Raw genomic sequence first — 16,564 nt, 5'->3', positions numbered from 1 at the left:
CCTTCATGTCTCATAACAACCTTCCCTTCCCCTCACCTTCATCCTAACACCTTATCGTTACGGCACATCATCCTCCAGTACATCTGTCTTTTTCCAGTCTGACTCTACCACTTCCCACTTCTCTGAAGTTCCTTTCTTAAAATACCACTGTAGTCTGTGTAACATTTTGGTTAGATCCCACTTGAATTTTTTTTTTTTTTTCCTGCTTTTGCTAGTGTCCATCTCTTCATTTAAAGCAGTGGTTTTCAACTGTTTTATGCCTATGGATTCCTTTGATTCCTATTTTACTCTACTTGATCCCTATCGTCATCATCATTGTCGTTCAATGTCCACTTTCCATACGGGATTGGGTTTGACTGAGGACTGGCAAGCCAGAAGGCTGTGCCAGGCTCCAATCTGATCTGACAATTTTCTACACAGCTGGATGCCCTTCCTAACGCCAACCTCTCCGACAGTGTAGTGGGTGCTTTTTACGTGCCACTGGCATCGACCACGCTCGAATGGGGCTTTTTATGTGCCACCAGCACAGGTGTCAGTCGGCCACGACTTCACTTGACTCAACAGGTCTTTGCAAGAACAGTTTATTGCCCAGTGATTGAAGGATGCTCTTAAATGGGCCAGTTATGCTACACTGGCATAGGCCATGGTTACGGTCTCACTTGGCTTGCCGGGTCTTCTCAATCACAGCATTTCTCCAAAGGTCTTGGTCACTTTTCATCGCCTCGGTGAGGCCCAACATTCAAAGGTCATGCTTCACCACCACATCCCAGGTCTTTCTGGGTCTACCTCTTCCACAGGTTCCCTCTACTGCTAGGGTGTGACACTTTTTCACACAGCTGTCCTCATCTATACCAGTGCAGCTGTCTCTCTTTCACACCACATCCGATGCTTCTGATGTCCAACTTTTCCTTTAGGTGCTTACACTCTGTCATGTATGCACACTGACATTACTCATCCAGTGGAGCATACCAGCTTCATTTCTTGCAAGCTTACGCATGTCCTCAGTCATGGCCCATGTTTCACTGCCATGTAGTTGTTTGCACACATGCGTCATACAGTCTACCTTTTACTCTGAGGGAGAGGCTCTTTGTCTCTGAACTTTGCCCAGGCTATTCTTATTCTAGCAGCTACAAGCTCAAAGCATCCACCTCTGCTACTGACTTGGTCTCTTAGGTAAAGGAAACTATCAACTACTTCTAGTTTTTCCCTCTGGCATGTGACAGAAGCTGTTTTCTGCATATTTTCAGTGTTTATTGTCCCTGAGCATTTGCCACACACAAAACTATCTTTCCAGTTAGCCTTCCTTTAATATTGCTGCACCTCTTATGTGTCTATAGCTTACACCGGGTACATCTTATGGAGTTTCTGCCTATGCCTTTTCTACAGAACAAGCAGGGCCGTCTACATGAAGGTATTTGTGATTTGTCTGCCTTCCTACTTATTAAGACTTTGGTTTTTGCTAGGCTGACTTTAAGGCCCTTCAGTTCTAATGCTTGCTTCCACACCTGAAAGTTCTCCTCTAGTTCTGATAGTGACTCAGCTGTTAGAGCAAGGTCATCAGCATAGAGATGACCAGGGGTATCCTGTCTTGAATTCCTCTGTAATTGCCTGGAAGACTATGATGAATAAGAGGGAGATGAGAACTTATCTTTGGTGGACCCCTATCCGAAATTCTTCACTTGTTGCCAACCCTCATCTTCATGGCTTGTACCGCTCTCACTATCCACTCATCTATCCCTAGTTTCTGCATTGACTACCACATAAGAAATCAGGGGACCCTAACAAAGGCTTTTTTCATGTCAACAATAGCCAAGTAAAGAGGTTTATCTTTGGCTGGGTATTTCTCCTGCAGCTGTCTTACTAGAAATATAGCATCAGTGGTGCTTTTTCCTGGCACGAACCCAAACTGCATTTCATCTAAACTGACTTGTTCCCTAATTAGTTGGGCTTTGACCCTCTCTGTGACTTTCATTACCTAATGCAACAACTTGATACCTCTGTAATTATTTGTATCTAATGCATCACCTTTACCTTTGTAGCAGTTAACTATGGTGCTGCTACAGAAGTCATTGTGTATGACTCACTCATGTATCATCTGATTGACTATATGAGTAACTGGACTATAGCTGACACTGCCGGATATTTTAAACATCTCTGCGGTTATATGGGTAACTAGACTATATCCGACACCGTCATATATTTTAAGCATCTCTGCAGTTATATAGGTAACTAGACTATAGCTGACACCGCCAGATATTTTAAGCATCTCTGCAGTGATTCCTGATGGACCGGGGACTTTCCCTGTCTTTATATCCTTAATTGCTTTATCTGCCAAGGTACTGTCAATTCGGATAGCTGGTCCCTCTGTTGGGTTGACATTCAGCAGACTCTCATTCTCCTATTCATTCTCTTCATTTAGCAACCTTTCATAGTGGCATCTCTAAGTCTCTTTCTTTGCAGAATCATTAAAAGCAAGTGTACCATCATCCATGCGGACACATTTCTCTCCTATGACATCACGATTCTCTCTGACACACTGTCTTGCAACATGACACACGTCAAGTCTTCGATCCTCATGACGCAGAACATTGGCAAATTTTTTCTTATCTGCTTCCCCTCTGCCTTAGTAAACCTTTCTCCTAGCTTCCCTTCTGGCAATCTGATACAATTCCCTGCTACCACCATTCTTTCAGTCATTCCATGCCTGTTTCTTTTCTTTAATAGCCCTGTCAACTATATTGTTCCCCCACCACATCACCTTGGGTCAAGAGGGGACTTTGTGCCATCCACAGATCTGGTCAGGAGCCCTCAATAGGTTGTCCTGTAGGAACCTCCAGTTGTCTTCCACATCATGTGATGCTATATCCTCCTCTGTTTTGTCAAAAGCTTCAAGTAATACATCTCTAAATCTCTGTCCATTCAGAGGATCCTTAAGCTTCCAGACCATTCTTTTCCATGCTGGTCATCTTCTGCGCATCCATTTAGCCCTGATCCTGAAGTTGCTAACTACTAATCTATGTTGCAAGGTGCATTCTTAACCTAGGAAGGTTTTGGCATTTATAAGTAGCCTTCTTTCCCATTTCCTGGCGAGGATGTCAATTTGACTAGTGTGTCCACCAAACTGGTAGGTAGTAGGTGACTGGCAAGTTTCCTGAAGTTAGTATTACAACCCATAAGATCATTTGCATCGCAGAACTCCAGCAGCCTGGTTCCTTCCTCATTGCGGGAACCAAAACCACAGCCACCATGTATGTCATGGAAGACCCCTGCATGTTGTCCAACATACCCATTGAAGATGCCAGCCACAAAGAGAAAGTCCCTGTCATTCATCGACAAAGTAGTCTGCAAGAAGATGTCATAAAATCAGTCTTTCTATTCTAGCCCTGGCTGAGGGGCATAGGCCAAGATAATGGTTGCTAATCCATGCTGCAGCACTAATCTAAGCTTAAGTATTCTATTACAGACTCTGACTACCTTGATTACCTTATCAACCCATTTTTGTGCAAGAAATATACCCACACCCTAACCCCATCAGTGTTCCCTACCCAGCCTGTGAGGAACCTAGCAGAACTTCCTCTCCACCTTACTTCTTGGATGCAGCACAAATCTACACATCTCTGTTCAAGCATCTCAACAATCTCACTAGATCTACCTTTCAATGTGCCAACTCTGAGGGTGTGGAAGGTGTGGTCCGGGGAGACCCTGGGATGTACCTGAAAAGAAAGCTCACATTTGGCAGAACTCATAAACATACAACAGCCTTCAACCTGAATACACTACACCATCATTTTATGTACTACATGATCTCTACATTACATAGGAGATAAGCCGTAAATAGGGGTGGGGGAACATTAAGCCTTTGGAGGCGTTCAAGAGAAAGACATCTGATAGAGGTCAGTGGATAAAGACTTCTAGTACAAGTGGCGGGGGTGGGTCGGTTGGGCACACTGCGAAACAGCAAAAACGCAGGAACCTCAGGCTACCGGTGTGAAAGAATAGTAATAATAATAATGAGATAGAATTGGGCATTTGCATTCTTAACTGTGACAAAATTAGATAAATGAAGGAATAAATGAGCGTGAAAGAAAGGGAGAAAGAGGGAGAGTTGGATTGAGCATAAGCATCTTAAGTTTTTTTTCGCTAAACATATGGCATGGAAAACGAAACTGTGTTTAGATAGATAATGAAATGAAATAATAAAGTAATTATAACTTGCACTGATAAAGAGGTTTTAAACCATAGATCATTGATCATCTACTTGCACTGTGATCTGTATACAGCCTACCAAAATTAATATTTGTCATTTTCATTTCTTTCCTCCTAACATTTTCCCACACATCTGTTTGTGCACCTTGTACTCTTCACAAACTGTCATCTCTTCACACACACACATACCAACTGTCATACATACATGCCATTATGCACTGTACCTACTAAATAGCAACACATACTCACACATTCTCCTACACATACACTTCCCCATGCACATACATAACATGCACCTTATTTTCCTTTTTCTTTGTTTTTTTCTTCACAAAGAACCTTCAACTGAAATGTTGAGCCCACCTCTCTTCAGCATAAAATTTGCTATCTTTTCCTGCTATTTTTTTTTATTTTAGGATTTTTTTTTTTTTTCTGTTGTTGTTGATATTTTACTACTGTATCCTGACAGATTTCTGGATTACCACTAGATTGAATTTTTATCATACTGTAAATAGTTTGCTCTGTTGTTCAACAGCAGAGCTAAAGACTGATTCAAAATGTTCTAGTCTATAATGATGTAGATCCTAATTGGAAAGAAATGCAAGTGATAATAGATTTCATTTGTTCAGCCTAGTAACTTATTCCCCCTATCTTGCCATAGTCTTGTTCCTATCTACAAACTTGTGCTTGATTAGCATGCATAGAGAGCACAGTAAAAGTAGAGAAAATAAATGTAGAGAGAAATTAGGAATATTACTAAGAAAATAAAATAGAATAAAAGGAATAAAAACATAAGGGAGTGGCTGAGTTATGGAATTTAAGCAAGGTCATTTGACCAGTAGTTTTCAATAAGGTTAGAGATTTGCAAGGGGAGTGGTGTTTGTTAAAAAATGATTAATGTGGAGGGAAGAGGGTGGGGCAAAATTTGTGATCGAGTGGGAGAAAGAAAGTATGCTTGAAGAGATGGGGATAGTATTAGAATTGGAATTCAAATTAAGAATGGGCAAGAATTGTATATATGTTTATATGTATGTGTGTGTGTGTGTGTGTGTGTATATATATATATATATATATATATATATATATATATATATATTTATATATATATATTAAAGGAAATCACTTCAATAGCATTGTTTGCATTATATTTAGTTAGGAAAGAAGGGAGAGAAGAAAGTTCCATGACAGTAGCATGAATAAAGTAAGTGGGGAGAGTGGAATGGTGTTTTACAACCAAAGAGGATAAGGTGCATAAGTGTGCTATGTGTGTTTAAATGCCAAGGAAGATGAGGTGCATGTTTCTATAGGCAAGGCATTCAAGAATATTTCATTGGAGAATGAGAAATACAAGGTGTGAAAAGTATTTGAGAAAATGATTTAATAAAATAACTCTAATCTAGTACAAAAGAAAATGTATTTTAATACAAATTTGTGCACATGTTCTTGATAAGCTTTCTTATGAGATTAGTCCATGAATCCACCTTCAGCTTTAATGACTGCCTTAATGTGGTAACAGAGTCATTGACATTCCTGCTCTAAATAGCTGTTATTCATTTCTGAACATCACTTGGACAGCGGTTGCCTTCATTGAAGCTATAGTATTCTCAACATGTTGTCTCTCTTTCAACAATGCACCAAATGTAATAATCTATGAGATTTAGATCTGGTGAGTTGGAGGATACTAACTTGGCATTGTATAATCATAATGATTGTCTAACATCCATTCTTGAGCAATGTGGGCTTTGCAAGGTGCTGAGTTTTATTGAAGCACATATAACCTACCACTGCATATCTCATCTATTCAGGACTCAATAATAGTCTCCAACACCTGAGCAGCAATGATTTTGGGACTCTGTGGAAGGATGTGAGGTGGCATGACATAGCCTTCATTATTCACCACTCCTAAAACCATCAGAGCTGCTTGAAACTTAGTGTTCATCACTCCAAGGGCATCAAAGTGTCTGCATATAACCATCTGTCTTTTCTCCTGTTAGACTTTTGGTCTTTGTAGAAGTTTTTCTCATCAGAGAAAAACCAAAGCATGCCATGCAGTTACTTGTTAAGTAATGCTTGGGACAACCAAACAGTTTTTTTCTGTATCTTTGCAGATATGAATTGGCCCCTTCTCAGTATTTATGACTTGTATCAAGTATCCTTGTGTGCCATAGTTTACTCTAGCACCCAAAGTTCTTTGATGATGACTCATTCATTTTCTGGGATCATCATCAATAATGTTTGGAATCCATTGGATGAATTGTCATGTCCTTATTGTGTCTAAACATTTAAAATGTTTTTTCTCTTTGATAGAGTTGAAATATTTCTGCCAGAGGTTTCCATTTCCATCTGAAGTTTATGTACAAAAGATCTTGCAACATTTAGAAAGTTGGTACTTTCTAAGATGCTGTGTTCTGTACATAGGACAACAATGACTGCATGTCTTTTCACTTCTTATGTTAGCATTTTGTCTGCCTTTGGTGATTTGAAACTTCTTAGTTAGTTTGAAGAGAGTAATGCACTGAAAATTAGATGTTCTGAAATACCCCTCCCACCTTGTATATGTCATTTACAATTTTCTTCAGTTTTTCTCTATTTTTTCATGAATATACTTTTTCTATTGAAGGTATTTTTTAAAGGAACTTCATACATTTACCCAATCAAAACCAGATAAATTTAAAAACTACCATCAATTTTACAGTCTTTTATATCTGCTTAATACATTAAATTACAGTAAGTATTATCAGAATTTTCTTCTTATTTTTATCTTATATCTTATATTTCAGTATATAAATGATGGTTATTATTACTTCATCTTCAGTGATGCTTTCAAGATGAAATGTTAGTCTTCTTTTCTTTACCACATTTCTTATGAAGTACACACAGTGTACTTCATAAGAATTGATATTTCATAACAAATGTATATTTCAGTTAATTTAGAGGAATTTAGCAAAATAAACTTTTCATGATTAATTTGGTGTTTGGGACAGAATGAAACAAAATGGTCTAAATATGAACACGTAAGTGGTTTTGCATTATGGATTTAGAAGTGGTCTTGGGTATATTCATATCAAAAGGGTAAAGTATATGGTCTGCAGAGAAATTCCAGATGTGAAAGCAAAACCTAGAACTGCGAAGACCAAAGTTTTAGTAAATTGAAAAACGAGCAGGACTTTCATGTTATCAGGGAAAATGACTGAGCTTGATATGCAGAATAGAAGTAAGTTCTGAGTTGATATGCAGAATAGAAGTATGAACTATGTGAATTAGGAGTGCTGAAAATTTGTACTGGGATAACAGATGGACCGACAATGAAATAAGGCTTTGTTTATGGCAGATGTACAGGAGTAGTTAGCAGCCAGTGCAGAAGTAAAATATATTCCTTCCATTGCTATAGACATAGCTGGTAGCTTCTGTTACATGGGCAGCCAGTCAGCTGTAGAGGAGAGTACTCGACAAGCATAGTAACCAGAATAAATACAGAGTGGGGAAAAAATTCAAGTTGTTGTTACTTGTTTGCAACAGATGGATTCTCTGTGTGATGAGTAGATTGCATGTTACTTGTGTACAAAGTGAAATGTGGACACCAAATACAGAAGATAGGCACAAGTTTGAGTGAAATGAAGCAATCATGCTCTCCTGAATGGTTAATGTTTAATATGCATGAGTAGCATAGTATAGATGAGGTGAATGATTACCTGAGTATAAGAGGGATTAGTTTTTGTGTGCAACAACAAAAGGTACATTTTTATGGAAGTAATGTGTATGAAGGATAACGGATGTGTAAAAAGGTGCCATGATATCCAAGTGGAAGGGAACTGTGGAGGACAAAAACCAAGGTCAAAATGGACAGAAGTAGTAAAAGCTGGTCTCAAGATGACAAAAATGCAACAAATAGTTAGATGGTGCAATTTAAAAGATCCATCCAATGAATATGAAAAAAAGAAAATTCATAGGCTCTTGGCTGTTTGAGTTACAGAATCTTCTGACTATGCTGCATCCCATTGGATATCATTTTCCACCAACCCAAATATAAAGCTTTTCTCTCTATAAGTGATGCAAATTTTCTCATTGATTATTTGAATATCTTGAAATGAACTTGCATCTCCTTCTTTATGGAAAAGTCATAGAAAGAAACATTCCTGTTGAGTGACATTTAAAGTATACTTTCTTCTAATGATACTCAAGACTTATCACTTTAGCTTTTTGTAGGAACACCTTGTAGTCTTCATCTCAATTTCATCCTGTCCTATCTAATGTTGGAAACATCTATTCTCTGGTGCTCTTCTTCTATAAGAAAGATAGTCATATTCATCTATTATGATCTTGGATACTGTTTTCCATGCTAGCTAACTTGTTGAGAGCACCACAGGAATCCTAAACCAATTGAGTATTAACAATATTGAAGATCTCTTTCTTCTTGTATGGATCTGAAGCTCTGCAGATATTATTGAAGTAAAAGTTATTTGTAAACCAGATCAAAATGTATGACAATTCCTTTTTCCGTGGCAATTGATGGAGACATCATTTTTAACAATGACTGTAGTTTGAACTTACATCCATGAAATTTATCTTCCTATTGTTATGTCATAATCAGCACCAGTTTAACCCTTTCGTTACCATATTTCTGACCAAAATACACCCCTTATGTCTTTCAATTAATTTCTAACATAATCATAAATTTAATCTGGTTTCATTAAACAACTCTAACTTTTTTATTTATCAACATATTAATGTGATTTTTGGAAGATAATTTAACGAAAGGTTCTCAACCAATTCTATACCAAAATTTTTGTCACAAAGTGACTTTAATTACAGGTAAATTCAACAAAATATAAAATTATTTAAATTTTTGTTCAAACATCGCTATAGAAAATGGGTTATTAGCTAATATTCAATTGGGTATACAACAAAATATTATTATAGAAGAGTTGTGCACATTACTGGATTCATTACTGTCTCTTTTGCCAGTATAAAATTAAAATCCAGAGCAGTACCCAGTATTTGATTCACAAATCTTCCAAACTTTGATCCCCCATTTTGTGGGCTTTCCTGGCATATACTGTCGAAAACGCACTCGGCCTTTATAGCCCACCATATCCTCATCTATAAACTGTTTTATATGTGTTTTGAACACAGTCAATGAGGGGTCTTATTTTAAATAAGAGATCAAAGTCTGGTTCTCCACGTACTGGTGTACTGCTCGTGTCTCTTACATGTAGATATTGAGTCAATTTTAAAAACCATATCCTCGTCATTATACTTGAGACATATTCGTCTCCAAAGGGTTCATCGCTACTCCAGTAATTTGTTATTCTAGGTAACTTTCTAATGCCCATAATAATATTTATGGCAAAATATGCTTTAATTTCATTCAAGTTTATGGGAAACCACAAACTATCCTTTTTTACGCTTTGTTTACATTTAGCGTAACGGTTTGTTTCCGCCGTAATCAATTCAAATAGGTACATCGGAAAAAGAAATAGTCTAAAGCTTTACTCTCCTGGGTAAGACTGTGACTTGGTCCAGTTTCTTCAGAAAAATCACTGAAAGAAGGAGTTTTTAAATTTTCACTCCATTCAGGTACTAATTCATTCTCTTTATCGCTATCATCGGAGCTCTCTGATTCACTGCTTTCATTTTCGGAAAATGAAACCTCAGATTCATTATCAAATACCACGTGCTTTTTTTTTTCGGTTACAGAGTTAGATTTATCAAGGTCTTCAACGGAAAATCCTTCGAATTCTGACTCGCTGCTTGACAGAATAAAATTTGTATCCATTTTTTTTGTCAGGATTACAAATTTTGAAAACACAACAGGAACAAATTTGGAAAAAAATCTCCCAAAATTCACAGAATTAAAAAAACATGTTGATTGTCGTACAAAACTATAGCTGAACTGTTTACACAAATAATCACGTATTTTCACGAATGTACTAACGAGATTTGCTCGGATATTCTCATTTAAATATGAATAAGTGATTACGGGCGGTTTTGGGCGGCTTGGTCACATGAACCAAAATTTTTTCGGGTGGCTTTGGGCGGTTTGGTAATGAAAGGGTTAACATTAAGTATTCTGTTAAAACTGTTACTTTGTTATCAAGCCTCAAGGGAGAAAGAAGGGTATGAGAATGGCAGGGAGCTCAAAAAAATTGTATGTATGTTTGAGAGAAATAGAGAGTGACAGAGAGAAGGGAATAAGAATGATTGGAAATATTAAGCTTTCAGTGAGGTGCAGGCAGAGAGGGTAGAACAGTAAAACAGAGATTTATCTGTGCTGGGAGCAGAGAAACAATGATAGTGACAAACAGTAGAAAGTTGGGAAAAGGAACATGCCTATGTGCACATACAAACTTTCTCAAATGTATAATAGATGTATATGTAAGTATTTAGTGACTCTTTAGTTACTCCCATACCATGATTTCATGCTAATGACTTTGAATTTAGACACAGTAATTACATATATGCAACAGCATAGCAAAAGAAATGAGAGAAAACCACAAAAAGTCCTACAGTAACATATATAACTTCAATGCACATGCAAAACAGGTAGCAATCAAGCTCTACATACACACAGAGCTAACTGCATAACCGAGAAAATTGCTTGTATTATGCTAAAAAACAACTTCAAGCTCATGCCAAAATGTACTCTGATTAACTGGTTTGACCAAAAAAAATACTTCAATCAGATCAAGAGTTAATCCAACTTGACATTGTAAGTGTTAACCAGTATGACATAAAAGGAGCACAAAACTATAGTATATTCTAGACATTCAAATGTTAAAAAAAAGTGGATAAACAAATATTTATGTTTTTATTGACAGTTATGACAAAACGTGTGAACTTCTAGGTCTATTATGCCTATGTGAACTAGGACAGATAGACAACATTAACATGAGCTGTAAAATTGGGAAGGACGCACAGGCAACATGTTCAGGAATAATTAATTCACCTTCAAAAATGTAACCTGGAAATAACAGTAAAAACCAACCTGGGATCTGCTGACTTTTCATCTTTCACTGAATGTTATTGAGCAATTGCCTATAGCAATAAGCAAATAGATAAGCAGTCTCTCCTTCAGTGAAGCAACTTTTCATAGAATCAGTGATAAATAGAACCTAGAGACTATAGCTATGTCAAAAATACTATAACAAATAACTTACCCATGGCAAACAGTAACAACAAAATTTAAAAAAAAACCTACACCACTTAGAATTTATAATGTAATCCACCCAACAGATTTCCACAGTGCTTGTCTATCCACTTTCTCTCACTGTTCAACTTCAAGTTATGGAAAAGGCCATTGTGATTGAACATGACACCTCATGTTTGCAAAGTGAACATCTTATCTATTCATATTTGGGGTGGTTGCTGTTTTTACACACACATCTTACCTGTGAGTTGTCTAAGAAGTTATCCACCAATACACTTCAACTTGTAACTCACAAGCACACTGTCCCCTCTTTCTTCCTTTTGGCCTCTACTCCTAAGTGCTTGCTAATTGTATACTTTCCCTACCATTTGACATACTCTACTCTTTTACTCTCTTTACCTTTACAATGATTCTCACTTCTCCTCCAGACTACACTAACAATTTACTCTAATCCTTCTCCAATATATCAATTGTCTGGAATTCTTTTCTTGTCCATGAACATGAACCCTATAAATCTAAGTAGTCTCAGTAACTCTGGAACCTGACTTAACCATTAAAAAATGGCTGTCTTGACATTTAGTACCATGTTATAACATTTTCACTGCAGCTACAAATTGTATCCCTTCTACCTTTTAATTCAGGTCCTAAATGCTTCAAATCTGAAATGAAAGATCTTTGGTTATATATCAAGCAATCTGACTTTTTCCCTTCACAGACAGCTCTTGATGCTGAGGATGATATGTAAGTTATCTTTTTTTTTTTCCTTTTTGCACTCTGTTTCTGAAAATGGAATTTTTGAAAATATGAGCGATTTGTATTCATCTTTTTTTCATTTTACTTAAGAATTTTCAATTTAAATTTGAATTTATTCTGTTATGTTTGTATTGAAGGTGTTTGACATGCTGCAGCATGCATTTGTTGATGTTGAGAAAATCTCATCTCCCTTCTGTATTGAGACTGCATTTGACGTGTTGCAACATGCATTTGCTGATCTTGTGAAAGTGTCATCTACCTTCTCTCTTGAGACTTGCTTCGGTTTTCTAGAATCCTCCAAAGAAAAGATGTAATCTCTCCAGAAACAACTATTATAGTTTCAGGAGAGATTACATCTTTTCTTTGGTGGCATCTTTCAATATTGTAAACAGAAAAAAATTATACATTAATCTCTATTTTTGTAAGTAGTTGTATGTATGTGCTATGTCTTTAATTTTGTATGCAGTATAAATTAACCAAATATAAGCAAATTAATCAAATAGAAGCACATTTATGAACTGCTAATTTATAATTGTAAATACCTTGCAACTGCTGCGATAATTATTAACTGGTTATTGAATGGTAAGTGCGTGCTTTTGTATGCCTTGGACCTGCCACCTCATTGTTTTTTGTCAAGAGTTTCACCTCAAGCTGTTCGTTATGTCAGTCAACACACATACACTGACACATCATTCTGCTATCGTGGCTGTAAAGATGGAAAGTTGCTGATGCATAATGTTGTTCATATTAGGATATAAATTATTCATTTATTTCAAATACAATAGAAATAAGATGATCTTGGTGTTATCACATTAGAATGAAAAGTGAAAGAATAAAAATGAAACAATATCAGTCTTATCAAAAGTGAAAGAATAAAAGCGAAACCGTATTATATCACATTACAATATAGATCTTATTCTTTCACTTTTGACACATAATACTGAATCAGTGTCTATGTTATATTGTTTTAATCCAAATGAAAAAAAAAAATAATAACATGTTGACACTCACAGGGTCTGATACTATTACCTTGTGAAATGTGATTTGATTTGGTCGAGCCATTTCAGAATGCATAGGAAACAGACAGACAGAGAATTTTATATATACAGAGATAATATATAGGTGTGTCATTCTCTGCATAAAACCTAAATATTTAAGCTCAGTTAATAGCTGCAACAGTTGTGTTCTCCATGATCAACAGATAAATATTAAAATTTCTTTTGATATAATACACTTGAACAGGTATTATGTATTCTAAATTAACCCTTTAGTGTTCAGATTAATTTGTCAAATGTAATGCTTATCCGTTCACATTAATTTTTACTTATTCAGGTTCAAGTGGGGTGTCCACAATATTTGCTTCTAACTTTGTTAATTTTCTACATACAGAATTGAAATTTTGTAAATGGGTGCTTATATGCCAGTGGTTTATAATTACGTAATTTTAACTGATCTTTCTGACTAGATTTGACTTTTATGGGCAGGTAAATTTAATTAACAGGTGTAAAAACAATAACATTATGAATAAACACTAAAATTCATATTCTTAATACATCTTACCTGTTTGGTTTGCTGCTAAAATTATCCCAGATGTCAACCGCCAACAATTTTACATTTTTCAAGATGAGGTATGTAGTGGAGTCACCAAAATGTTGTATGTTTGTGTTATTGTGTCAGGGTGCGATAGGCATATGTTTGCCTGTGAATAAACAAAGAGATAACTATGTTCAACTATAACATATTTTATTTGCTGCATTGAACTCTGGTGTTAGTAAATATTCTTCACCACTACATTAAATTTTGGTAACTTACTTCGAGTTGCTAGGAAAAATGGAACCAGGATACATCTGTGGAGTTGATGTATCCGAAGACTAAATATGTTCGTGTGTGTGTGTGTGTTCGTTCTTTCATCTTGCGGTAGTTCTCTCTCTCATTAGCGTGGCACGGCCAATCTCTGTGTGATAGTCGCAGTGCACTCGGTCAGTCTGTGTCAAATCACAGTCTCCGTCTGTCTCTGTCCCTGCTAAATTCTCCTATTTATAAAAATCAGGGGCAGCTAGAAGGATGGACATGCTGCAGCAGGTTTAGTACCTAAGTAGGTCAGTCGCTGCCCAGTTGAACTTCGCTTGACATCTGTGAGGTTATAAGGTCGAGGGGAGGCTATCCATCATTTTTTTGACAGGACGAAGAAAACCTGATTTCGCGCCTGTTGCTCACAGTAAATCCTTTACACAAGGGCACTTTGCAGAAGGAGCACATGTATGAGGTCTTGACCTGATATCTTTTCGCAGTTTTTCTTTTTTGCAGTGAATACAGTCTGCAAACTTTTTTTCTTCCATTTATCTTTTCAACTTGATGGAAGTCAATATTTTCTCTGTTGACATCCACCTCAGTTAATTTTGCTTTTCTCCCAGTTCTGTGCTTTCTAGAAGAAAAGCCCTCACGTAACTGAGATGCGATGTCAACCCGAAATTTCAAATGGTCGTAGTCTTTTGGTGGTGGAGGTACTTTGTGGCTTTTTACATATACAATATATGAATTTACTATTGTTAAATTCACTAAAAACCACAAAATGTACCTCCACCATTTCTTCCCAGGTCGACCTACTGGGTAATATGCCCGATATTGGTTGGATTTATCAACCCCACTCATATATTTGTTATAACAAATATTCAGAAGGGGTTTCCCCTCAGCACCAACACCAGGTTGTTCATTAGTAGACAGAAATAAAATCTGTCTTTTGTCTTTATATGCAGTAATTAGTAGATCTTCTTTTTGCATCTGTAAAATGTCCCCTCTATTTTTTAATTTTATTTTCATTTCACGGGGTAAACCTTTACGGTTTCCCATAACAGTACTGCACATGTAAGTACTTACACGGGCAAGATTTTCCGCCAAAGTCACTGACGAAAAAAACGGTCGAAATAGAGGTGTCGGTGCTGATGGTGAAATGGTTCAGTAAGGGACCACACTACATCATGTCCCAATCCATGCAGTCGGTTTCCATTATATTTTTTACCTGTGTAAACATCGAAGTTTACACAGTATCCAGTCTGATTCACAAACTTCCCATACCTTGATCCCCCATTTAGTAGGTTTGGCAGGCATGTACTGCCGAAAATGTACTCTGCCCTTATAGTCTATCATGGCTTCATCTACACTGAGATTTTTCCCAGGTAGATACACAGTTCTATAATTATTAACAAGTAAATCAATTATAGGACGTACTTTGTACAGGGGATCGTACTTTGGGTTGTTTTTGTTGGGGGCATTTACAGAATCAGTCAAATGCAAATACTGAGACATTATACTCGAAATATATGGATCGCCATACCTTACAGCGGGACTCCAATAGTTCCACAGTCGAGGAAGCTGTTTCACACCAAACATAATGTTGATTGTGAAAAATGCTCTCATTTCCGCAGTAGTTGTTGGCTGCCACAGTGGATCGTACCTTCCACGAACAGTAATTAAATGTTGCGCATACTTGTTAGTTTCCTCCGCAACATTTTCAAAGAAACTTTCAGGTAGAAATATTTTAAAAAATAGTCTAATGGTTGAGCATCAGGAGATAAATTATGTTGTGGACCAGTGTTTTCTGTAAAATCAGAAATAGTGGTCGGTGTTACGATTTTTGACCATGTTGCCATGTTTACGCTATCATTTTCATCACTTTCATTTTCTTCACTTCCGTTATTAAACTCTTCCTCGTTCAACGAAAAATCACTGATATCGATATCAGATTCATCCGAAAACAAAATACTTTTGTTTTCATTGATATTTTCAGTATCATCAATTGTAAATCCTTCAAAATCGGAATCGCTACTTGCTGACACCATTTCTTTCACAACCAAGATAAACACTTCTCTTCAAACGTTGAAAAAAACCATGTGGTCTAAAAAATTTCCCAGTATTTATACTTGAATAAGGGCGGGAAAGGCTTCATCTCGCATTATCTCAAAGCTACGAGAATTCAATAACGTGATTTGTTTATTTTTTTAGCGATTTCATAGAGCTTTCGGATACGGCCGGTTTGAACAAATAAAGGGGAATTAATTTTGGCCGGTTTGAACACTAAAGGGTTAAAGGCATCAGATGAAGTGCTCTGATACATCCTCATTATCATCATCATCATCATCATCTATTTTTCAATTATGTTGTGGTTAAGATGATTTCACAATAGAACATCTTTCTATATGCCTTGATTTTATATCACCTTCTCTATAAAACTAAATGTTATTGAGCTTGTTTTAATTATGGTTTACAGGTTTTCATTAGCTATCCACTGTCATGGACATTTTCTATTATCAACTCATAGCATTTTTCACCCAACATATAATGTTCATATGGATGTTGTCTCTCCAGTTGATTCCTCAACTTTTTCCCTCTCATTTTTTTCTTGTGTTACTATAGTACATTCAGTCATACTCATATTTCTTCACCCCCCCCCTACCAAAAGAA

General features: G+C 36.6%; 1 protein-coding gene across 6 annotated transcripts in view; it reads left to right on the top strand.

Moving 5' to 3' along the window:
• LOC106881212 (condensin-2 complex subunit G2) overlaps positions 1-16,564 on the top strand; it is a 241,358-nt gene that overhangs the window by 212,192 nt on the left and 12,602 nt on the right. For all 6 annotated transcript variants that reach the window (XM_089351031.1, XM_089351034.1, XM_089351033.1 and 3 more), the window contains 2 exons: positions 6,824-6,930; positions 11,992-12,091. In XM_089351031.1, coding sequence (XP_089207157.1) covers positions 6,824-6,930; positions 11,992-12,091 — 207 coding nt within the window. The remainder of the gene's footprint in view (positions 1-6,823; positions 6,931-11,991; positions 12,092-16,564) is intronic.

Source organism: Octopus bimaculoides, chromosome 4 (assembly GCF_046866305.1).
Source record: "Octopus bimaculoides isolate indiv1 chromosome 4, ASM4686630v1, whole genome shotgun sequence".
Taxonomy (NCBI): Eukaryota; Metazoa; Mollusca; class Cephalopoda; order Octopoda; family Octopodidae; genus Octopus; species Octopus bimaculoides.
The sequence above is the reverse complement of the archived record's forward strand: the minus strand, read 5'-3'. Positions and strand labels throughout refer to the sequence as shown.